This window comes from Apodemus sylvaticus, chromosome 10 (genome assembly GCF_947179515.1).
Source record: "Apodemus sylvaticus chromosome 10, mApoSyl1.1, whole genome shotgun sequence".
Taxonomy (NCBI): domain Eukaryota; kingdom Metazoa; phylum Chordata; class Mammalia; order Rodentia; family Muridae; genus Apodemus; species Apodemus sylvaticus.
In genome coordinates this window covers 54113306-54139282 of record NC_067481.1, presented here as the reverse complement: position 1 = coordinate 54139282, position 25977 = coordinate 54113306, and the positions used below count along the sequence as shown (strand labels likewise).

The window sequence follows — 25977 nt, the reverse complement described above, 5'->3', positions numbered from 1 at the left end:
GGACTGTTAGTTTGCTTTAAAATACCCATAGGTTGTCACAGGAAGAAAGGACCCCCGCCCAGTTTATTCTTCCAAAATGTCAGCCTGGTGCCGAAGTTTAATGTCCTTAAGTCGTGTTGTACTAAGAGAATTGTGAGTCTTTCCAGACTTGTTATATCAGTTTGGACCTTCCCAACTGGCAACTGAAAGACAGCTTATACATATGCCTCTTAATCCTTGAGACCAAACATCTCCAGCCAGAGACATTTTTAAAGTTTGACCATTTCCTTCCATTTACATTTTTTAAGTGATTTGTAAAATGAAAATCTTGAGAATTCAAAAACTTGGCAATTGCTATAGTTACACTTTTTTTTTTCCAAATCCTGCCCAGGTAGAAAGAGAGAACATCTGGGTGCTCTACAATCTTTGCAACAGTTTATTTAAAATAATTAGGTCTGTGTTCTCTTCTATCACTAGCCCAAAGCATCTTTTATTGTTGTTATTAGATTCTATTAATGTTTGAAATCTATTTGATTCATAAATGGTGTGTAACAATGTATATTATCACCCTTTTGTGTTCCTGAGGGGCTTTTCCTGAGCATGGCTTTTATTTATGGAGAAGGAAAAGCAGAAAGGATGAATGAAAGGTGGCACTCTGGGTAATGCAGTCAAAGCAAAATGTGTTCACTACAGCAGGCACTGGAAAGCTGACTCTTGGAGAAGGGTCCCACATGGGCCGAAAGCAGGGCTTGGAGGGTGGGGGCGGGGCTTGGTAGGCGGAGGGCGGGGCTTGGTAGGCAGAGGGCAGGGCTTGGGAGGAGAGGACTGCCCCCACTCAAGCACAGCGATACACTTGGGTCTTCTTGACTAAACAACAAAGCGAGAGGGGGGATGCTCATATGGCCACGCTGTTTTCCACCATGCTGGGCCGAAGGTACTCATAAGGTATGTCCAAGCTCTTATTACGATTCTCAATTTCCTTATCCAAGGCAGCCAGCTCCTCTCTGAACTTCTTCAGCACAGCTTTGGCCTCAGGGTTTGGAAAGTGCTCCTCTGAATGCTGGCCCAGGGGCACCTGGAATGCAGGAAGGGACATAGCTTAAGCCTGTGACTTCAACCAGTTTTGGGGTACAGAGTTTCCTCTGGACCCTGAATGATTAACTCTCACCATAACAGCCTGGCGTCTGCCCAGGAGCCAAACGACATTTATCTGGAGAGTAGACTGGTTAGGGCTGGGCAGTGTAGCCATCAGCTTCTCCATCGTCGCGCCCTTGGTGGTAGGTGGTGGCAGCCGCATGGTGCAGGGTGCATTGGGAACCCAGTAGAACCAATCCAGCTGGAGAGACAGTGATCTAGGGTCAAGGCTGGCGAAACAGGAAGGCCCTTGGCGCGCATGCTCATATCGCCCTACCCCTCCGTCTGGGAAGTACCTGGCCCAGGTGGACGGAAGAGTGCTGCGCAGTGCACGTGAAGATGCACATGGTGATGAAGTGGCACGCCTGAGCCCGAGACTGAAGAGAGGTGGGGAAGCCTACAGGAGGTGTGAACAGTTAGCGTGTGACGTCACCAGGCCCACTAGGAGTGAGGCCTGGAGAGGAGGAGAGGTGAGAAGAGATGCCGGGAACGCCCTGGACTCTGCAAGCTGGCATGAGGGTGAGGGTGGTGAGGGAAGAGAGGAGCCCTAGCACCTATGTCAGACCCCCTCCCTGAGGCCTAGGGGTCATTGTCAAAGGGAGGAGAGGTAGACTGTAAGAGCCAGGGTGAGCGAGGACTCATGAACTGACAGTGGCCGAGGCTGCCTGCGAGATAAGCCAGCGACCATTATGGAACAGAGAGGGCAGGCCTCTCGAGTCCCCACCCCTAACTGAGGAGCTGCGGTCATTTGATGGCTTCTGAGGGAACGCCAGTTTTCTTTGAGGATGAGGTTACTGTTGAACTTTTATCAACATTGTTCTTACTATACCTAGAAAAAACTTTAAGAGTTTCCGTAAAGACTGAAACTTTTCTGGAAGAGTCCATAGAAGCACAGGGGGTTCTGGAGAAGTCTCAGAACTTATGTCTTAGCTCTCAGGCCAGGGATTCCTATTACCTCTGTCCTGGGCACCTTGCAGCCCAATTTCAGTGATCTCTCGACACCAGCTCTGCAGTTCATAGTCATCTCGAACAGCTTCGTCGGTCTTGTAGTAGAGATCAAATATTCCCACCACGTACCTGCCACCAAAGGTCAGGGCAAGCTGAGGCCCTCTGCTCCCTGATCAGATGGCCAGGTCAGAGCATCCACACCCAACCAAGCCAAGGCACAGACCTCCTGTTCTCCTGGTCTTCTCCACCCGCACCAGCAAGCAAACCCATCCTGCGGCCCTGTTGACCTCACCGATTTGTGACTTGCCAGAGCTGCAGGGCATCTTTAGCATAGAAGCCAGTCTCAATATCCAAGAGTCCTCGCTCAGCTAAGTCATCAGGGGGACACAATGAGCTGTAGGTCAGAAAGGCCCCGGCTTGCTTGAGAAGATCCAGGTGGCCCCCTCCACCTGTGCTCATCGCCTAAAGGACCAAGGATAAGGACGCAAGTTTTCGGTTAATCAAGTTACCCCAAAGCGAGAGGACTGAGTGAACCTAGAACCCACTTCTATCCCCATACCATGTCAAAAAAGCCTCTCTCTGAGATCAGGTCACTCCTGGCCCGGACATTAATTTCCATGGTGTAGAGCAGGTGAGGAACTAGAAGCTAGGAGAAGAAAAGGGATGGGTGAGTCAGAAGGAATCTGTGACAGGTCCCTGCAGCAAACAGGCTTGACAAGGGAAATGTGAAGCTCTGGGGGAAAGGCATGGCCAAGAGGCTACAGCTCTGAGGGAAGGCATGGCCGTGGGGCTACAGCTCTGAGGGAAGGCATGGCCGTGAGGCTATGCAGCCCTCAATACTGGTATCGTGCTGGTTTGCTGCCTGACTGGTGCCACAAGCATCGAATTACCACTTTCTGACAATCTCTGTCATTCTCTTTGTTGTCTTTTCAACAGTTTTTCTTAATCACCCAAAAGAAACTCACACAACGCTGTTTGGATTCTCTACGGTCTCATCCCAGCCAGCGTGTTGAATATAATCACTATTGGGGTTTTTGTTGTTTTTGTTTTGCTTTGTTTTTTTTTTTCCTCTTACTGGAGATGAAAAAAATGCCAAGCTGGGTGGTGGTGGCACACACCTTTAATCCCAGCACTCTGGGAGGCAGAGGCAGGCGGATTTCTGAGTTCGAGGCCAGCCTGGTCTACAGAGTGAGTTCCAGGATAGCCAGGGCTACACAGAGAAACCCTGTCTCAAAAACAAAGCAAAACAAAACAAAACAAAACAAAAAAGAAAGAAAAAAATCCCCAAAGATCAGATGTTATCCCAGGCATCTAGACTAGTTCTATGTAGAGAATTTAAACGGATGAACTCTTTGCACTGGTTGGCCAGAGTAAACCAGCTACTCTTATTGCTCTAGACCATCCTTTCCGAACTCTTCAAAGACTGCTGTGAGGAATTGGTCGTGCTATTAACATGGTCCCTCTGATTAGGTGGAATCTTTAAGTCATTCACACCTACATTTGTACTGTGTGTATATCTATGTTTTGTACATAAGAATAGAATCTTTACACCCTTTCCTGAGGAATCACTTGTATACGCCTCCTTGGGAATTAGTGCTGTTGAAACACTCCCTTTCTCTCTTGTCTGCGTTGGTCATCTCATCTCTTCTCATCGCCCTGAACCCTGAGATGCCACTGAGAGACCTTCTCAGACGCAAGAGTGTGTAGTAGGCCGAGAGATGCAGACAGAACAAAAACAAATAAGGTGTTACCTTAAAAACAGGGTGCACCGAAGGCAGGCACCTCATGGTGGCCACAGCAAAGACCTCCGCCATCAAGTGTCCCCTCAGAAGATGAGCCTGCACCTCGTGAAGCTGTAAGTCGGAGCTACGGACCCAGCATTTGGCTAGGAGCCAGTCCACTGGGGGATCCGAGGGCGTGAAAATCGGCGGTGGGGTAGACCCAATTTTGGGCAGTTCAAGCTGGAGCAAAACAAGAGTGTGGAGAAAGGGCTGGATGGAGATCTGCGTGGCAACGGCTCAGCAGTCCCTGTTTCCTCCATCCCACACCTGTGCAGCCATCTTGGGCTCTCCCTCTCCACAAAGGTCGGAGTCTCTGGGTTTCAGCTACTAGTTAGAGGATTTGTATGTGTCCTCGTTACTTCAAAATCGGCAGGACCAATGCCTACTGGATGCCCTCCCCCCTGTACTTGTTCTGTTTCTGAAGAAACCCGCCTGACTCCCGCTTTTCCTGTCTCCACTCCATGCAGTTGATTCTCCCTCTGCTCCCCCTTCTCTCCAGCTCTATGGCTGCTACCCACCGAGAGCCCACCACCCCCTGAAGCCTAGCGTGAGACCCTAATCCCCGCACCAGGAATCCCTGTCTATCCATTCTAAGCCTGACTGAAGAGGACCTCCTCCTGAGCCCAGCTTAGATAACCCTCCCCACCCCAGTGCAAGCCACAGAAATCTCCAGGCTTCTCCACCTCAGCCTCTTCTTCACCTAATGCATCTTGCTGTAGGGACAGACCCCACCCATCCTCCCCTCCTGAACTGGCCCTGCCCTTAGCATTGGAGCTCACACATGCTGATTAGTCTGTCTCTCTGGCAAAGCCATAAATCCCTCAAAGCCTGCGGGTCCTCGAGACCTTAGGGCAGTGCCACTGCAGAGAAATGGAAGAGAACCTGAGCCATAGGCTCAGCGGAGGAGGCCACCCTGGGGTACGAGCCCCGGTCCTCTCACCTGGATGGCGATGGGCAAGAGTTGCCCGTCAGGCTGCAGCGACAGCATGACAAGAGGGGCCGCCAGGTACTGCTGGCTACAAAGAATGACATTGGCCTTGATCCCATCCAGAAGGAAGAAATCCGCTTCGAACAGAGTGCCTTTCTGCATGGGGAGAGAAATCGGGGGCTTCGTCAGCCTAGTCTCCTCCCACCCCCAGCACCCAACAAGGAGGCGAGAACGAAGAGAAATGCCCGGTCTCCATCAGCCCCCTGCCTCATGAAGGTCCTCACAGTCTTCTTTTTTCTCTTACATTTTTATTACATGTTTGCTCTCTCTCTCTCTCTCTCTCTCTCTCTCTCTCTCTCTCTCTCTCTCTCTCTCTCTCTCTCTCTCTCTCTCTCAGTGTGTGTGTGTGTACACGTTCGCCATGACATTGTGTGATGATCAGAAGCCAACTTATAGGAAGGCTCTCTCCTTTTACCACATGGGTCGCAGGGATCAACTAAGATTGTTATACTTGGCAGCAAGTAGCTCTACCTGGCTTTATCCCATGTAATCCTTATATGCTCCGTTGAAATTACTCCTGATTACAGGAGAGGAAACGGAAAGGCTTTTCCAGCATAAGGGTATCTGGGCAATCGGGAGCCAAGGAATACCACAAGGTCACACCATGGAACAAACCTCACACGTGAGATTTATTGGAGAGACACAGAACGGCGACTGCCTCTGAACAGGAGCAGAGACAGCAGCGGGCTGAGTGGAGGGGCGAGCTTTTACAGGGTCTTTGGAGCATGTGCAGCGAGCTAGTGGTGGCGCAGTGAGCTAGTGGAGCATGCGCAGTGAGCTAGTGGAGCATGCGCAGTGAACTAGTGGAGCATGCGCAGTGAACTAGTAAGAAAGTACAGTGAGCCTAGAAGTATTGCTTGACTGTGAACCTTGAATAATGGGAGTGGGGATTTCCAAGTCCCGGGTTCAGGGACAGACCAGGGGCAGGATGATTTTCCACTGGTCCATTACCCTAAAGAAACAGATCATAGAAATGGGATAGCATGCTTAAAATCACACATCATACGCACAGCAAAACCAGGATTCAGATGCAAATCTATCTGGCACCATGAATATTGTCATTGTTCCCACATTGGTTCCTAATTAACCCCAGTCCTGCCTTGGATTCCCTCACCCTGCACCTCTATGAACTCATGGCCTCCAGGACAACATCACATCTCTACTGGCCACCCCACTAAGATGCCTCTCTTCAACCATATACTCTAATCCTGTGGTGGGAAAGTCTCGGCACTACATTTCTCCGCATTAGTCTAGGATTTGTCCCGCAGGATCCTCTCTTGACAACCAGCAGGAAACAGAATCCACAGTAAAGCTGAGCGCTGTACACCCAACACCAGCGCCCGCTTCCACTTCCCTGCTTGGCCTTCCTGGTACTTTAATGTCCATACCTCGAGCTCCTCGTTCAGCTGGGCCTGTAGCTTCTCCATCCCCGGAGGGAATACCAGGCGGGCAGGAAGACGAGTAGACCGCTTCAGCACCATAGGGTTAGCACCATTGAGAAACTGGTACCCAAAGAAAGCATCCTCCTTCCAGGAGTTTCGAACCCGCTCTAGGGATGGGAGGTGAACAGGTCTAAGATCCAACTACCTGGTCCTTCCAACACCCACCATAACATCCCTTCTTGACCCAGAGACATCAGACAAAAGCCTCTGATCCACTCCCAACCTGGCTTTCATGATCCCCTTCCACTGGGAAGGGTTTTGGGGTAAGAGTAATTTTGGGGTAGGTGAACTAACCAGCCATCTTGGTGTGGCCACTCTTGAAAACATAGTTGAAGTCATCTAGGCTTTTCCAGCAGGTCACAGTATTTTTAGGAAAGTTGATAACAGTATCCAGTTTCCTTCAGGGAAGAATGGGGCAAAAGGTTTGGCAGTTATACTTAGAACCAAACATTACAGCCAAAGGTGCCATACACTAGACCAGCACACATCCGGCCCTCAAAACGGGTACCCTCGCCCTTACCCCAGAACCTGTGAAGCTTCAAATTCAATTTTTTTGTCCTCTCGAAATCGCTGATCTACAGGGAGGTCAGATACACTAGTCGCCGCTACGTTGAGGATTGAGCCACCTTTCCAGTTGCCCCACCTGAGGGCAGAGGTGACATCAGGCACTGGCACTGCAGAGGCAGCTCACCGTGGGTCTCCCCAGTCAGCCTCACCTGTACAGACTCCTCCTCTCTTCAAGTTCCTGTTCCCTATGTTTCCTGAACAGGCCTTGAGAGTCTTCAACCACGGTGCAGCCTAGAAGCCGAGGAGAGAGGAACTCTGGATGTCTACTGAGAGCCTCTCTGGCCCCTGCCGGCTCGACCTCTTCAGGCAGCCCTGGCTGTTCCTGTGCATGCATCTTCATGTCCCTCCCTGAAGTGTCCATGACATCTGGGCCAACTTCAGCAACTCTTTCTTTGACAACTCATTTGAAACAAGTAAACAAACAGCCCAGCTTCGGGGCTCTCGCTCCCACACGCTGCCTCCTCTTCCTCACACACCTGAGGCCCAGTTTCCCCTATGCCTCTTCACACACCCCTACCCCTCTGCTCACCAGTGCCCTCAGGGAGGCTCAGGATGCTGGTGCCCTGAACCCATCTGTAACAGGGGAACATGTACTCTGATCCTTGGTCTCCGGGGCCCTTCACAGAAATCCAGTTGCAGAACCAGGAGTCATCTGTGACATAATGCCATTTCTGCACTCTCACAAACAGCAGTGGCCCAAGGTATTCTGACACATCCACCTTGAATTCTGCCTCCTGCAGATAAACACAGCATGGGGTGCTCAGGCTGAGTCCTGCTTCTACTGGGCCTCAGGGAAAGGGATGAGAAGGGGCCCCATGACATCATTCAGGGTTGTCACCTCAACCGAGAGTGTCTCAGGGGGTTAGGGATGGAAGATGGGAAGGTGCACTCCTTCCTCCCTGGAGAAGGGGTAGAGGAGGGGGCACACTGGAACCCTGCCTGACGCCCAGTGAGGACACAGGTGAGATGGGGACCCCACCAAGGCAGAGAGTCCATGGTAATTCTGTTTGGCCTGAGCCAGGGTCTCCGGAGCATGGTCTCCAAGGAGAGACCTGGATCTGGAGAAGTGGGGTTGGTGAGAGAAGTCAGAGAAGACGCCAGGCAGCGTCCATGGAGAATGTAGAGGCTGAGAGGACCCGCACCTTCATGGAGCACAGAGGACTACGGGGGCTGGGAGCCAAACAGGACCACATCCCGAGGGACAGAGAGTAAGCCAGAGGCTTTGCAGTTAGTAGGGAGGCAGCTGGAGCCGTTGGAAGGCTTGAACCGTGGCAACGGCTGAGGAGCACTCAAGGTGACTCAGGGTCTGGGGCATCTAGCAGACATTGGTCAAGGACTGGGCAGGCATCAGGTAAGACAATTAGGAGGTAGACCTCACTAAGCTTGCTCCGTTCTTGGACAGATGGAGACTAAGAGAGAGTTGGGGGGGGGGCAGTAAGTACTTCATATCTATATCTTCCTTTGAAGTGAACATAAGACAAAATGCAGATCTGAAGATCTGAAAGAATTTGAGAGTCAGAAAAGAAAAGAGAAGAAAAAAGAAAAAAGGGAAAGAGAAGACAGAAGAGAGGGGAGGGGAGGGGAGGGAAGGAGGGAGGGGAAGAGAGGGGAGGGGAGGACAGGGAGGAGGGGAAGGGGGAGGGGAGGGGGAAGGGGAGGGGAGAGGAGAGGAGGGGCGAGGGGAGGGGAGAGGAGAGGGGGGAGGGGAGGGGAAAGGAGGGGCGAGGGGAGAGGAGGGGGGAGGGGAGAGGAGAGGAGGGGCGAGGGGAGGGGAGGGGAGAGGAGAGGGGGGAGGGGAGAGGAGAGGAGGGGCGAGGGGAGGGGAGAGGAGAGGGGGGAGGGGAGGGGAGAGAAGAGGAGGGGCGAGGGGAGGGGAGGGGAGGGGAGAGGAGAGGAGAGCAGATCCAGTACTGCTTCCCACCTCCCACCTTTCTTCCTTCCCCTCTCACCACGCACTCAGCCCTAAGATCAGAGATCCAGGATCTGCAGAGAAGATGGAAATCCTAACTTTTTAAAATAGAGACATCTGGGCAGCCGGCACTACTGACACTGGTGCTACCGCACAACAGAGTTCTGTGAAGTGAGGGACGCACAGGAATATCCTACTCAGTTATTGAGCAACAGCTACTGAGCGCTCACCTCACCGAGTGCCTCTGTGCACCCTTTCAGGCTCTCCGAGGCTGTGAGCGCCTTCCTCCGAGTTAAGGGCCCCCCCCCAACCCCCGCATCAGGGCTCCTAGGGATTTCTCTGACTTTGCCATCACCACTACCCTGCCCCGCCTGGAGCAGCTCAGCCCCAGCTCTGGGCAGCTCACCGAGTTCCGACCGGGTCGTAGCAGCTTCCCGAGAGATGCCTCCCCATGCTGTCCGACCAACCACAGGTAGACCTCGTTGTTGGAGCCCGCGTACACGGAGTCCCCGGTGGAGACGCAGATGCGGTAGACACCCATCTCGCAGATGAAGTTTCTCCCTTCTGAGAATCAAGAGGGGTAGGTGCGTTAAATAAGAAAGCCGAAGCCCCGCCCCTTCAGAAGTCTTGTTTAGGGTTGAGCAGTAGGTGGCAATCAACCCCGCCGATCAACCCCGCCTCTGCCACTTGCAGGCTGGGGGTCCAGTTTCAACTCAAAAAAGGCGGGGCCCTGGGCAAAGCAGAACTCCCAAAGTCATCTTGGTGAGAGGAGGATAGGAGGGAGAAGTAGATGAGTATTTGAAAAGAAAACAGGCAAGAAACAACCAATATCTGGTCCAGCACCCAGCCCCCCCACCCAGGCACACACACACACACATGCTCTCTCACATACACATACACATACTCACATACATACACACACACACATTCTCTCACACACATACACTCTCGAGTGTGTGCATCACGAGTGGGTTCACCCATCATGCCCAAGGATGTTCTTAAGGTTGCAGGTGCTGTGCAGCATTTAAAGGCGGCACATTTTAGCCACCCAGTTAATACCACTAGCTCTTTGCCCATCCTGAGGCAGGCTCTGGGCTCATCCCAGAGATAACCAGTGTCTACACTGTCTACCCCCGGAGGCGCTCCTGCTGCCGCCTGGTTAATACTGTACTGAGCCAGTGATACACACAGCTCCTCCGAGGCCAAGACAACATCCAGCACGACTTACTGGTTTGTTGTTATTGTTGTTACACCAGGAACCCACTGAGCAGAATGCAACTGTACATGCATCCCCTCCCCTACGGATGCTCCCAGGCCATGTGACTCATAAAGAGTAAGAAAGTAACCCTTGGTGCTATTCTGTCATGGAGTGCTATAAACTGAATAAATAAACAAAGTCAATGGAATATGTCTGTGGTGAATAGCAGTCTCCACTGTGAGTCAGTTCTGTGCACATTCCCAAGCTAATTCACATCTCCCATTGAAATGAGAATCACATATTTGCTAAGTCCTGACCTGACCGCCACTAGAACTGAGGTCAGCATTACTCTCAAGCACGTATGGTACTTACAGGAACTTTTGCTAGCCTGAATTGTTCTGCTTCTGTAAATGCAAGGCTCTCTGCTCCTGGATCAAACATAAATACTATGGTGACACAAGTGTGCCCTATTCTTAAAAGTTCCTATCCTGTCCTGCTCCCTAACAGCCACCACAACTACGTCAACAGCAGGTACCAACGTTGTGATTTTTACCTTCACCCCAGCTCACTCAGCTCAGGGCTTCCTCTAGATTGGTAGTCACGACAGTGTGCACCCCTACATAGAACTGTGTGTGTGGCTCAATAAAAAGTTCAAATTCATAAAAAGTTCACCCTGGACTCCTCTTAGGTAAGAACAGCCTTGCTGCAACACCATTTCTGTCTCTGTCACACGCAGGGTGACATGATTCCTATACTCTCTGCTCTGCATTTCCCCCACATTTTAACACAGATCAGGAAATCATTTCACAGTAATGCACCTAGATCTCCCTTAGTTTTGAAAATTGCTATCGCTTTGCTGTAACATAGTCTACCAGCCCCTTATAGATATTCAAATTATTACCAATCTTCTGTAACTATTTTTGCTTATAGCAATAAATCTACTACTTCTCACAGGTAAATGTGTAAATGGCACAAAATACTAGAGATGCAATTTACAAGGTAAATGCGTGTGTAATTTTGGCAGAAAGTAAGGAATGCCCTCCATGGCTGGGAAGATAACAATTACTTTGTAGCATGGGACATGGTCTGGCTCCCAGCACTTACATTGTGGCTCACAACCGTCCATTAACTCCAGTTCCAGGGAATCCAAGCTCATCTTACCCCTGAGAGCGTGAGACGTGTACATACAGGCAAAAAACTCACATATAAGAAAGTACAATTGGCTGCTTTAGAAAGCTGTGCCGATTTATGGTTCTATCAGTGTACAAAGTATGAGAATGTCTGTTCTCCCTTATTCTCCTCATTGGTGTGTGATAACCATCTTTACTTTAGATAATCTAGTAGTTGTTTTTTTTTTTTAATGGCCTCATTTATTATTTTCTGTGACTGGCTGCCCCATTTTCCCATTAGGTCTCGGTATATTTCTGAAGGGTTTGTGAGACAACTCACGCTTTAGGAAAACCAGCCTTCCCAGGCTTACTGCTGCTAGCCGCGTGGCCTCCTTGCCTACCCCAGTTTCACGGTCTTGATTTTCTTCTATGATGTTGCTCTGCCCTACAAAAAACCTGGACCCTTTGAGTGAGGCTGATTCCAGGTCCGACAATGGATAAGATACAGGATAAGCCTGGAACATTCTGTTGCTTCATGCTTGTTCAGCAGATCAGAGGCAGAGCAAGCTGTCTCACCCCGAGACTGCCATTGGCACCCTTGGGGTTCTAAGTGGAAACGCCACAATAGTAATTAAGCTCATTTGAAATTGATCAATGTATAAATTAGAATTCTTTCTGTTGCATTAGAGAAAAAAAAATCTCTTAGGAACCTACCACCTGTGTGGTGGGCTATTTAGGTTGGCAACTCAACCAGATACTCAAGCACCAAGCTTGCAGAGGGTACCAGTCGTCTTAGTTTACAATGTGCTCTGGATTTTCCATTTTTTATTCTGTCATGTCTTTATTTTACTTTAGATTTATTTACAGCTTTTGTGTCTGGCTGTTTCACCCTTCTGTACACTTCCTGCACATGTGCCTGGTGCCGGGGCAGGTCAGAAGAGGGTAACGATTTTCTAGGAACAAGAGTCGTGGACAGTTATCAACCACACCTAGATTCTCTGCAAGAGCAGCCAGTGCTCTAACCACTGAGTCCCCCAGCCCCACCTGTGCCACTCTTTAAGACTTGGGCCAATCACTTTCCTCCTTAACTGTGTCCACAGGGAGTTAAAAGGCTGCTACCTTTCTGGTAATCCCACACAGACCTGTCAACATCCGGTGGGAGGGGGCGCTCCTTCCTGTGCCCCTTGTTTAAGTGCCAGGAAAGCTGCTTCAGAAACAACTTGGTAGCTTCTTGTGGACCTAAAGTGAGGAACAGAGAAAGCAGCTCTCCAAAGAGTTTGCTCAGAAAGAGCATGGTGGTGGTGCATGCCTTTAATCCCAGCATTTGGGAGGCAGAGGCAAATGAGAAGAAGAAGAAGAAGAAGAAGAAGAAGAAGAAGAAGAAGAAGAAGAAGAAGAAGAAGAAGAAGAAGAAGAAGAAGAAGAAGAAGAAGAAGAAGAAGAAGAAGAAGAAGAAGAAGAAGAAGAAGAAGAAGAAGGAAAAAAAGAAAAAAAAAGCATGGTTTGCGGCCCCCACAGGCAAGTCCCACGGAACCTGAGGCAGAGCCACGGAGACAGAAAAGGCTCACAACAGTGTGAGGAAGACAGCTACGTGAGCTATTTAAAACAATTACTCTGAGAACGAGAGCTTTGGTCACAGGTGAAGTGGGCAGCTGCCAGGCAAGTGTCTCTTTCAAGGAGTCCCTGAGTAAGAAAGTCACCATTCAGCAGAGTCTACGACAGGAGTTCCTGTGACAAGCCAACATTCCTGGGCCTCCTCCCTCCTCTCAACTTCACTCATTCTGACAAGGTTCGCGTTATCGAGTTTAGTTTTTGTTGTTTGTTTGTTTGTTTAGCCGAAACTGAGAGTACAGACTGAAACCATTAAGTGAAAAAGAGAAACAGAAATACCACAATTTTTTCACCGTTGGCAGGAATCAGCTCTGAATGCAGAACAAGGACCCGACTAACCACAGCTGCTTGTCACAGCAGGAAGGCTGGGATAAAGAACCGGGGAGGTAGACACCAAGTGTGTCTGCTGGGATTAGTTTGTGAAAGGCCTCAATTCACAATAACATTCAAAAGGAAAAGTTACCGTAAACCTTCACAACAGGGTATTGTGGGACTCGGACGTGACTTAGCTGTTAAAGGCTAGGCTCACAACAAAAAGGAATTCCAAGAGGTTGGAGATATGGCTCAGTAGTTAAGAGTACTTGTTGTACTCCAGAGGAACCTGGGTGCAGTTCCCAGCACCCAAAGTCTGCCTCACAACCATCCATAGATCCCATTTCCAGGGGCCTGAACATTCTTTCTGACCTCCTCAGACACCAGGCACACACATAGTATACATACATACATACCTACATACATACATACATACATACATACATACATACATACATACATACGGTCATACACATAAACTAAGTCAATCTTTTTTTAAAAAGGTATTTTACTAAAACAGTGAGTGTCTATTTAGAGCCTTTAGTATCTTTATAGGGTTTTAATTAAAAGGGAGTATTATTACAAATGTGTACTCCTTCTAAATTTGCAGCTGTTTATAGAGACTGACACACTTATTTCCAATGGTAAATAGATAAAAACAGAGAGACCTGTATGTGAGCCAACTAGATCTGGAAAATATTGGAAGATTTCCAGAACCCAGGGGCACGGGAGAGCACATGTGCTCACACATGATAACCTGGTAGGACCATGTTCTAAACAGCCAGCATTGCTGCTTCTACACCCTTACTGAGAAGAAAGGCGGTCCCAAGATTCTGAGGTAGACAACTACTCTTCGAGGAACACCAGTGTGCAAAACAAGCCCTCCTTCCTCAGAAGATGCTGGCGGGTCCCCCATCAGCTATCAGAAGGCTCACAGCTGTCTTTCATGATACTCAAAAAGTAAGACACTGTAACACATGTCACAGTGACAGAATGAGGGGCTCCATAAACCTGGTCACACAAACAGGAAGGAATATATCACTTCATAGGGAAAATGGAGTAAAACCCAAATGTTTATGTGGAAGATCACATACACACACACACACACACACACACACACACACACACACAACTGAGGCAGCAGAAGATTCATTGAAAATACCAGATCCCCAACCACAAAAGAGTCTCCTAAAAGAGCCTGATTCTAGAGCCCCAGTGCAGCCAAGGACAGAGGATATTATTCCTTAAGTGGGTAGAATAAATCTGAAAAGACTTCAATAACACAGAGAAATGTTAAGGGAAATATTTCAGTGACTTTAGACTTCCTAGCAGAAGGCTCATGGAAATCCGAGAGTTTGGGTTCAGTGTGTCAATACCTTAAGACCTTGTCCCTCCAAAGAAAACTATCTGATTCCTAGGGAAAGCAAGAGCAAAAGAAAAAAAAGCAAATGGAGCACTGAATGAAACCCATATGGTTAATGTTTTTAAAGCAGACAAGTGTCATTTGGGATTTGTTTGTTTGGAGACAGGATCTCACTGTGTATCCAAGGATAGCCTAAAAAAATGTGATCCTCCTGCCTCAGCCTCCTGAGTGTCACTCTACCTGGCGGATTTAAGCTTACCTATAGTAAGGCTTACGTCCTGGGCTTGCCAGGCAAGCATGGGGCCACTGAGTGGTGACTGCGCATCTGCTTGCGTGCTGCTTAGAAGAGCGCACACCATGCGTAGGCAGGTGAGCCCTGAGCTGGAGGCTTAGTCTTATCTACTTAGAAAATTCCAGGCTAGTCAGGGATACAGAGTGAGACCCTGTCTCAAAATAACAGCAACAATAACAACAACAACCCAGTACATTATAGTCATGCATGAAACTCATTATTTTGTATAATTTATATATGCTAAGAAAGAAAAATCACCATATTAAATTTGTAATTACAACTTAAATGTTTTATTTCAAGACAATTGTGCCATATCTACAGCCCCGATCAGCAAAGCTTGATGAAGTTTGCAAATGATCTTTAAATATTGAACACATAAGAAGCTTTATAGTTTGCCATTGATATTTACATATTAAAGAAGCCCTACTCTTCCACGTTCTGTGGACATGTTTATAAAATAAATCAGCAGTAGGTGAAACGTGTGTTTGTCGATGTTCTCTTCAGTGATAGATATCCCTAAACATTAAAGCTTCTAGTAGTATTAGGCCTGGTGGCACAAGCTGTCACCCTAAATTGCTCAGCAGGTTGAGGCAGGAGGATTTCTGAGTTTAAAGCATTCCCGGGTTACATAGAAAGTTTAAGGCCAACCTTGGCAACTTAATGAGACCCTGTCGCAAAGTTAAAAGTTAAGAGGAAAAGGAAGAAGAAAAACAGGAAGAGGAGGAGGAGGAGAAGGAAGCTGCGGCTATGTCATGACTAGTTTTATGTCAGCTTAACATAAACTGGAGTCCTTTAGGAAGAGAGACCCTCAATTGAGAAAATGCTCCCTGTCTTGCATTTTTCTTGATTAATTATTGATGTGTGAGGCAGTTCATTTTGGTCAGTGCCACCCCTAGTCTGGTGGTCCTGGGTGCTATAAGAAAACAGGCTGAGAAAGCCAGTGAGCAGCACTCTTCTGTGGCCACTGTACCAGCTCCTGGCTCCAGGCTCCTTCCCTGACTTCCCTGAACGATGGACTATAAGCTGTAAGGGTAAATAAACACTTTCCTCCCAAAGCTGTTTACAGACATGGTGTTCTATTACAGTAATAGAAACGCTAAGATAGCTTTGGATACAGGTCAGTGTTAAGAGCCTGCCTCATATGCAAACTTCCTACCAATGATGAGCATAAACTGTGTCTGCAAGGCACACAGTTAAATGCCCAAAGGGTGTGCACTTAGCTTCAGTAATGATTGGCTCTACAAAGCAGGGGCTCTGCTTCCTGTTACCTTTGGAATTTTTAAATATTTCAGAGAAGCATGGGTTACTCTTTAATCTCAAAGACTTAACCTTAGACAAAACACAAAGTCATGCACAGCACCACTACACAGCATCACTACACAGCACCACTGCACAGCATCACTACACAGCACCACTACACAGCACCACTACACAGCATCACTATACAGCATCACTACACAACACCACTACACAGCATCGCTACACAGCACCACTACACAACACCACTACACAGCATCACTACACAACACCACTACACAGCATCACTACACAGCACCACTACACAACACCATTACACAGCTTCGCTACACAGCACCGCTACACAGCACCACTACACAGCACCACTGCACAGCACCACTGCACAGCATCACTGCACAGCACCACTACACAGCATCACTGCACAGTATCACTACACAGCACCACTGCACAGCACCACTGCACAGCACCACTACACAGCACCACTACACAGCACCACTACACAGCACCATTACACAGCACCACTGCACAGCACCACTGCACAGCACCACTACACAGCACCACTACACAGCACCACTACACAGCACCACTGCACAGCACCACTGCACAGCACCACTACACAGCACCACTACACAGCACCATTACACAGCATCACTGCACAGCACCACTGCACAGCACCACTGCACAGCATCACCATACAGCATCACACAAGCATCCACTAGAATCATGCACAGGTACAAGGAGCCTGAAAACTGATATCCAATTTTCCTCTTATACATGAATAAAATTCAGAAACATCAAAACATCATAAACAAAATTAATTCTCCCTAGATATGATGCAAATGCAAAAGAATGATTAAAGACTTGGGAACCCGTCCAAAAGCTATTCACAATGGCTGTGGGCAGCCTCCATGAGATAAAGTTCTAGTTGTTTTGTTTTGTTTTGTTTTGTTTGTTTTTTGGATTTGGTTTTTTCAAGACAAAGTTTCTCTGTATAGCCCTGTCCTGGAACTCACTCTCTAGACCAGGATGGCCTCAAACTCAGAAATCTGCCTGCCTCTGCCTCTGCCTCCCAGAGTGCTGGGATTACAGGCGTGCCCCACCAACGCCCTGGCTGAGATAAAGAGACCCAGCAGTGGTGGTACACACCTTTAATCCCAGCACTTAGGAGGCAGAGGAAGGTTAATTTCTGCGGTTCAAGGCTAGCATGGTCTACAGGGTGAGTTCCAGTACAGCTAGGGCTACACAGAGAAATCACATCTCAAAAACAAACAAACAAACAAACAAACAAACAAAAAGCCTCCGCTGTAAGTGTGACATTGAGAGGTAAGGCCAGCCATGTCTTCCTTTTTAACTAGAAATATCTTCTGCATCTTATATGCTGGGAGATCGAGAGAGGGGTGGTTTCCCTCTTACTTGTAAAGCCATACTTATAGGCAGAGAATTGAGATACCTCATTCATGTGTCTTAGATGATGAAATTTTGAAATTCAGGCTGGCACTATGAGATTAAATTTGGGGCACCACAAGAGGGGAATATGTCTATCAAGGGAGGAACATGAATCTTTCAGACCCAGAGGGCATACTGGTAGCAACTAGTCTTGTCAATGCCCTTGTGCTCCTTACCTCATGATATTCTTAGCATTACAAGTATGATTATTACGTCACTGTCTTAATGGTCTCCTCCCAAACTGTGTCATGGTCAGTCTAGATAACTGGAAACTCTGGCAGAGTGGTTGGGATGGCTTCCTAAGCAGGTCTTTCAGACAGTACAGTTCTTTACCTACTTTATCTTTCCACCCCACCCCAGCGACTGTGTCTTAGTTGCTGTTCAATATTGTTGTGAAGGTACACCATGACTAGGGCAACTCTTATAAAAGAAAACATTTAATTGAGGACTTGCTTAAATTTGCAGAGATTTAGTCTATTATCTTGGTGGGGAGCACGGCAGCAGGCATGGAGCTGGAGCATTCTGATTCACATGCTGAGAAAAAGAGAGAAACACTAGGCTGGGTGTGGGATTCTAAAAATCTCAAAGCCCACCACCATGGCCCCCGCCACCTCCACCACCACCACCACTACCGCTCTGTGGCACAGTGACACACTGCATCCAACAAGGCCACACCTCCTGATCCTTCTCAAACAGTTCTACTCCCTGGTGACTAAGTATTGAAATATATGAGCCTAGGGGGCCATTCCTACTCACAGCACCACAAACTGTCAGGGAGAAACCAGCCCCATGTCACATGGACCCTCAGCAAACTGCACAACAGGGAACCAAGCTCTTCTTCCCAGAGCCATGGAGGACCAAGGCTGCCAGCCAACAACCCATGAGTGTAGACTCTTGGAGCAAATCTGCCAGCTCCAGTAAATCCTTCAGATGACTGAATTCCCAGCTTTCATCTTAACCAAAACCTTGTAAGAGATGTGAACTGGAGCCACTAGGCTGGCCCTCGAAGCTATGCAAAATAAGGTTTGTTGGTTTACACTATCATGTTTGAGTAATGGTGACATAGCCACCTGGCTAACGTGATCTATGTCCTTATTTTCCAAATCCTCAACCTCACAAGCTTACCAAAAACATTCATGATCAACCAACCACTTACAAAAACCAGTCTCCCCCAGGACTGCCCATCCCATCAGCTGCAGAGTGAAGCAAGGCAGACGGCTTTGGGCTGGCACTGTGGCTCAGATGTGGAGCATGTGTAATTCCCTGGGCTCTGTCTTCAGCACCAAAAGCGCAGTGGGAGACTACATAAACTTTATTCAAGAACCAACCAATCGGCAAAGCAATTGATAAATAATTCTGGCGTAGAAGGAAGAGCCGTCCCCTGTGATGATCAGACAGTCTGAGCAAGCTTTTAAGGAAGCTTGAAAACAGGTCAACAGGTAACACTGGCTGCCATCAAGGGCACAGGCTTGGACAAACAGACTTTCTGTATAAGTGAGGTCCACTAGCCACTTCTGTATTATCTCCTCTATCCCCACATGGTTCCTGGACACTAAACAGAGATGGCTCCAGCAAATTAAAGGCAAAGAAGGCCGTCCATGTAGCTTCTGACCTCTACTTCCTGTATTTTCATGTGTGTGCAAATACATACACACCTATGTACATGTGTGAAGAGGCCATAGGATGACCTCTGATATCATTCTTCAAGAACACTATCCATCTTTTTTATTTTATTTTATTTTATTTTATTTTATTTTATTTTATTTTATTTTATTTTATTTTACTTTAGCTCTTTACAGGCCCGGAGCTCACCCAGTAGGATGAGCTAGCTTGACAGTGAGCCCCAGTAATCTGTGCCCCAGCACTGGGATTACAAACGCACCGCCACTGTATCCATTCTTTTCATGGAGGTTCTGGGGTTGTAACTCAGATCTTTGTGCTTGCAAAACAAGTATTTCTCCAAGTGAGCCGTTTCCCAAGCCACTAAAATCTTCTCTTGAAGTGCAAAAGGTGAAGAGGGAATCATAGAAGTGCCAGGACCGTGAGGGCACACATCAACACTCCACAAGCATCTCGTCGGCAGCGCCCAGCTGTGCAGTTTGATGGGTTATAAACCATTGCTCTCACATGTCTAGGAGGATGGTGGCAAGCTGAGAGAGGACAATGACATCACTACACCATGCGCTCCTCCAGTAAGCCTCTGGACCCGTCATAAAAATTACAAAGTACCATACAGGGTGGGATTTTGAGTGGAGTGGCTGGCCTCATAAGACAGAAAAATGTCCTTTTCTGTTCCAAAGGAATATAAAATGGATATTCTTTCCTTAATATTTGATAGTAAAGCTGGGCGGTGGTGGCACATGCCTTTAATCCCAGCACTTGGAAGGCAGAGGCAGGAGGATCTCTGAGTTTGAGGCCAGCCCGGTCTACAGAGTGAGTTCCAGGACAGCCAGGGCTATACAGAGAAAACCCCCGTCTCAAAAAAAAAAAAAAAAAAATATATATATATATATATATATATATATATATATATTTGGTAGTAAAGCCATCTGTGCCTTGGGTTTTCTTTGTTAGAAGGCTTACAGCCATGACCCCATTTCTGTCTTGAAACAAACAAATAAAAAGAATATGTTTGAGCCAGAGGTGGTGGTGCACGCCTTTAGTCCCAGCACTTGGGAGGCAGAGGCGGGTAGATTTCTGAGTTCGAGGCCAGCCTGGTCTACAGAGTGAGTTCCAGGACAGCCAGGGCTACACAGAGAAACCCTGTCTCGAAAGAAACAAAACAAAAAAACACCAAAAACAAAAACAAAACAAAACAAACAAACAAAAAAAGAATATGTTTTAGCTGTTTACTATTGAGTAGCGTCTACAGGAATGTCCACCATTATGTTTTTATGTTAGTTATTTCTCCTTTGGTCCTGAGCCAGCTCTTGGGTTGTCTGGTTTTCCTATTGTTTTGTCCCAGCGTCACTCATTCCTTCCCTTTCTTTTCTCCTTTTTGCTTTCAATTTACTTTGCTCGTAATTTATTTTGCTTTTTTTCTTTTCTAGAGATAAGAGATCATATTTTATGTAAGTGTTCATATTTTATTTTTTGTTTGTTTATTTGTTTGTTTTCAAGACAGGGTTTCTCTGTGTAGCCCTGGCTGTCCTGGAACTCACTCTGTAGACCAGGCTGGCCTCAAACTCAGAAATCCGCCTGCCTCTGCCTCCCAAGTGCTGGGATTAAAGGTGTGTGCCACCACTGCCCAGCCGTTTTCATATTTTCTAATCTGAGTATTTAACCTATAATTTCCTAGCAAGCAGTGGTGTCCTGGAGCCAGCCTGTACGAACTTGTGAGAATCAGTTCTGTGCGTCTCATCCCAGCTTAGCACTCGGTGATGCCACACTGGGGCAGGAAACCAGCTCTCCATGATGAAATCAATTACCCCACAGGATGGAAACCACTACCCACCAACGCTGGTTCTCCCTTACAGCTTCTAAAGCTAGTGACTAAGCGATGCTTTGGCTATACTACCCCCCAAAAAATCTAGAGGTGTATTTTCATTTCCCTTCATTTTAAAATATTTCTCGTTTCCAATTAGACTTCCTCTTTGAGCCTTGAAATAGAAATGTATTGCTTTATTTCATAATAGTTTGAAGACTTTTCAGCTATCTTTCTGCTGCTCATTTCTATTCTATCCCATTATGGTGAGAGAGTTACTTCAGTTAATTATAATTTGTTAAGCATTATGGCTCAGAGTAGGATTGATGTTGGTGAGTTTCCCATGTGTCGCTGCAGATCGCACCACCTGGCAGTCTGAGAGACCTGTGGCAGTCTGAGTGGCCCATGGCAGTCTGTGAGGCCTGTGGCAGTCTGAGCGGCCTGTGGCAGTCTGAGAGGCCTGTGGCAGTCTGAGAGGCCCGTGGCAGTCTGAGAGGCCCGTGGCAGTCTGAGAGGCCCGTGGCAGTCTGAGAGGCCCGTGGCAGTCTGAGAGGCCTGTGGCAGTCTGAGAGACCCGTGGCAGTCTGAGTGGCCCGTGACAGTCTGAGAGGCCTGTGGCAGTCTGAGTGGCCTGTGGCAGTCTGAGTGGCCTGTGGCAGTCTGAGTGGCCCGTGGCAGTCTGAGTGGCCCGTGGCAGTCTGAGTGACCTGTGGCAGTCTGAGTGGCCTGTGGCAGTCTGAGAGGCCTGTGCCAGTCTGAGAGGCCTGTGCTGCAGTACTAATTAGATCATCTTTCCAGTGCTGCTCAGACTGGCTACATCCTTGTTGACCTCTGCCTACCAGGCCTGACAGCAGGAAGGACACGGGTAGCTTCCAAATGCTATTGTGGATCTGTCTGTCTCTGTCTCTCTGTCTCTCTGTATCTGGGATTACTTTTCCCCTTTGTGTGTTTTGAGTCCTTCTTTGTAGATACATATGCACCTAGAATTGCTGCAACTTTTTCTGGACTGGCTTTTTCTTCACTGTCACATCTCTCTACCCCTGTAACACAGCTTCATGGCTATTAATTTGCCTAATTTTGATGTGGTCGCTCTGGTTTTATTAAATAGTGTGTTATTGCTTAACTTTTTCAACTCTGTTTTTTACATTTATTTATTGGTGCATGTGCATGTGTATATCCTGACAGGAAAACTTAATAAAGCCAGGAAAGAAGTATATTATTGAAACCAAAGACTAAGTAAATAAACCTTGGACTGGGCAGAGGTGGCTCACTCCTTTAATCTCAGCTCTTGGGAGACAGAGGCAGGTGGATTTCTATGAGTTTGAGGCCAGCCTGGTCTACAGAGCAAGTTCCAGGACAGCCAAAGCTGCACAAAGAAATTCTGTCTTGAATAATCAGAGAGAGAGGGAAAGGGAGAGGGAGAGGGAAAGAGGGAGAAACTGCCAGTTACATATAGAAGAGCTATATGACAAATGATTATAGGTATGGTAGGAACTACTTAAATGACTGTGATCTTCTACCTTGAAGTGAAGAAAGTAGAAAGCGACTGAAATGACATCTTTAGAGCATTTAAAGAGCTGTGTGTCAATCTATACCAAAACATTTTCTTAGTAAGTGCCAATCTTGCTTTAAGTGACTGAAAAAATAACTCAGAATTCTACTTCCAGAGGAAAAAAAATAATTCAGGTACAGAAATATTCTCCCTCAGTCCCTCCTTCCCATACTCCCCACTTCCCTTGTTATGTAGTTCAGGCTGCCCTCAAACTTGTTATCCTCCTGCCTCCGCCTCAAGAGTGCTGAGATTACAGGCATGCCTTATCATACCAGGTCCAAGGCATTCTTAGATGAAAGGTAAATGAGAATGTTTGCCCTCACACCTGTTTTATAAAAAGTGCTAAAGGAACTTTCTTGAAGCTGAAGGAAAATGATACCAAAAGACGACACAGTCACAGGGACAAAGAGCAGCAGAAGAGGAAGCAGCGCCTGGGCACTGCGTCGAGCTCTCTCTCAGAACAGTTAGAGTGTATGTTAACAGTAGAAAGCAGAAGTCAGCATGTTGCCTGGTGGGGTTATGGGTATGTGAGTAGGATAGAGAGGAGATGGCTCAGTGGTTAGGAGCAGTGGGTTCTCTTCCAGATGACCCAGGATCGAGCAATTCCCAGCACCACCCACATGACAGCGCGCAGCCATCTTTACCTCCGATTCCAAGGGATCCAATGCCCTCCTCTGGCCTCCTTGGCACCAGGCGCACACGTGGTGCACAGACATGCGTGTATGCAAACATTCATAAACATAAGATGAAAATAAAAGGAAGCAAAGGGCGCTACGCAGTGGTAACGCTTTACCAATTAAGTGGGAAAACCATTAACCCTAAGCACACTGTGGAAGGTGTGGAAGGAAATCCTGAGGCATTCCCTGAAAAACAGACAGGAAAGGTTTAAAAGGTGGTACTAAAATACGTAAATAACTAACGCAGGCAGTGAAACAGAAAATAAATTTGGGGCGTTTCCGTCATTATTTGTTCTAAAAGCATCCCACGCTTTGTTCTCTTCAGGGATTTAGCAAAGTGGTTGTCAGACATTTTACTCTGTCCCACGGACCACACAGCTGCAGTTCGTCACTTCCTAATTCATTTCTCCCTGTTTTTATCAGCGTGACACTTTCTCCTTGTTCGTTGGCTCCTTTGTCATCTCCATCTCACACCCGACCCTCCCGGAGAAACCTCGTTCCAGATGCTGTTCTCTTCACTCTAAACTCTGCTCTTGGTTCTCAGAACCACTGTTCCGCTGAGAGGATCTACCCACTATTCGTACCTCATAGGACACAGTTTTAAGAACTGTTTCAGTTTTGTCTAGCAATTCTAGTAACCAAGCTACCTCACAACTGATTTCCATTAATTGCCTTTTTCTTGAGAATGGGAAAAATCACTATTGCTCTGTAGTAGGGCTTGAGATCAGGGATGGTGATTCCCCCAGAAGATTTTTTGTTATGAAGAATAGTTTTTGCTATCCTGGGTTTTTTGTTGTTGGGAAAAATCTTCCAGAATCTTCTTTTTATAACAAGTCGTTTGAATCAGTTCCTGAACATTTTGAAAGCTATAGTGAGGGATTCTCTCCACCATCAAATTTTCTGGAGAATGTTGATTTTGTTTTGTTTTGTTTCCTTTTGTCTTATTCTGTGATCTAGTTCCTCCAGACTAAAATACTCTCTCCTGGGGAGAGGAAGAAAGCTCATAAGACTCAGGAAGTAAATGAAACATAAAAGGCTCAGAAGTAAAGGAAATCTGCAAAGTTCAGGAGCTCCTGAATGTTACAAGGTTCATGAGGTCTCTGACCAAAGCTATGGGACATGCTGAACAACTGTTGGAAAGAGAAGCCTCTTTAGCTGAGTTGCCGACAAGTTGGTCAGAAAGCTGTGTTCCTGAATAGGCTGGGTGGCTCAGTAGGTATAGGTGCCAGCTCTGATGTAGAGCTTGATATATAGGACCCACGTGTTGAAAGAAGAAAATTGACTTCAACAACAACATTCTCTGAATTTCATGATTCATCCAGAGACAGAGACAACAGACAGATAGACAAACATGTCATTTTAAACTTAAAAAAAAAAAAAAAAAACGACGGTCTTTGTGAGTTGTCACTATGCCAAGGTGCTTCTTGGAAACGCACCGCCTTTTAGTTATCCTCGCTTCCCAAGCTTGATTGGAGTGATTTATTTGGTTGGTGTAATGATTCAGGGGATTGGATATTTATCCCCATTCTGTGGGGAGACACACAACAGTGAGATTCAAAGTCACTATCTTACTTTCTGTGGTTTCAGTGTCAAAACCTTTGCCTAGGCTGCTTCAGATCTGCTCTGCACACTCCTTTCTCATATGTGTCATAATTCAGCCTCTCAAAGGCTGTGCAATATGGGTTCCAGACCACAGATAGAGGGAGATAGTAGGCACTCTTCCACCCAAAAGATTTTCTGGTTCCTGGAGCCTGAGATGTAGGTTTCCACTTAAGAGAGCAATTATCAGATGACCAAACTGGCCTCACATGGTGTCTCCTGTGACCAAGCTGTTTATCGTATTTTAAATATTTATTTTTAAGTTTAATTAGCATAAACTTTATATTAAATTCTAATATGACAAGTTGAAATTTTTTTTGATAAACCATAAACAATTCACAAGGGGTTAAAGACAAAAGTTAATATTTGCCACTTTAAAAATGAATTAAATAATGTGCAGAGTGAGAGACTTTGGAGAACCCAGTCCTATGTGAACTGTCTTCATCAAACCCTGACTCAAAGCCCAAGGATCTATGCAGAAGAGGCAGAAGGTGAGATGCAGTGAGAGGCAGAGGTGAAGGATGACTCCACATGAAATAGCATCTTCCAGACACAAGAGAAATGATGCCCATGTGCACACATGGACACACAGTGGGACAGCACACACAGACCTGCACAGGTTCTAGCTTATGGACATGTGTCCAGCTCTGCACCTGTTCTGGAGATCCTAAATCAGATCCTCACACTTGTATAGCAAGAAGAGCCTTACCCACTGAGCCAGCACTGAGAAGGGGGAATAGACACCGAGTTCCACCCTCTTCTCAGGAACTTATCTCCAATGGACACCCACTGGCAAAGGAGAAGTCAGCTTTCTCCTGTGGAGTGTCACTGGCGGCATCAACCTCCCTGCAGGGCAGGCCCCAGGCCCAGGAGTTCTGGCCAGCATAATAGAAACTGCATGGTTCTTCAAAGGAAGATGCTTTCTGTTTGATTTTGACATTTTTTGTCTTATTGAGTTTTTGCTTGTTTTGATTTAGGATTTGGGGGATGTTTTCAAGAGAGAAAACTTGAGGGTGCATGCACAGTAGGGTAGGGGAGGATCCTGCAGCATAGTTGAGGGGGGAAACATGATCAAGACACATTTTATGAGAAGAATTTATAATTGTTTTTTAAAACTTTTGTACAGTGCTGGAGATCAAGGGCATGCTGGGCAGACACTCCGCCCACCAGGCTACATTCCAAGCCCCATTTCTTAGTTTTAATGTAATAAGGATGGTGAGGATCATGAGTTTTTTAAAACTTCTCCTTGGGATCTGGAGAAATGGCTCAGCAGTTAAGAGCACCCGTTGCTCTTGCCTCTTCTGACCTCTGTAGAAATCAGGCATACTTGTGCCAAATACATTCACACAGGCAAAACACTCATGCACACAAAACATAAACCTTTAAAAA

The 25977-nt window shown here is 47.1% G+C and overlaps 1 protein-coding gene across 1 annotated transcript; it reads right to left on the bottom strand.

The window, feature by feature from the left end:
• Positions 1-392: 392 nt before the first annotated feature.
• Positions 393-9324, bottom strand: LOC127694664 (polyunsaturated fatty acid lipoxygenase ALOX15). The gene is made up of 14 exons (XM_052196234.1): positions 9155-9324; positions 7369-7573; positions 6989-7070; positions 6793-6915; positions 6567-6670; positions 6219-6379; positions 4783-4926; positions 3813-4022; positions 2621-2707; positions 2354-2523; positions 2069-2190; positions 1410-1510; positions 1148-1315; positions 393-1054 (listed from the first exon to the last, which is right to left on the bottom strand). Exons 1-14 carry the CDS (start codon positions 9287-9289, stop codon positions 875-877), a joined length of 1992 nt encoding a protein of 663 aa, XP_052052194.1. The 5' UTR covers positions 9290-9324; the 3' UTR covers positions 393-874.
• Between the last annotated feature and the right edge of the window lie 16653 nt (positions 9325-25977).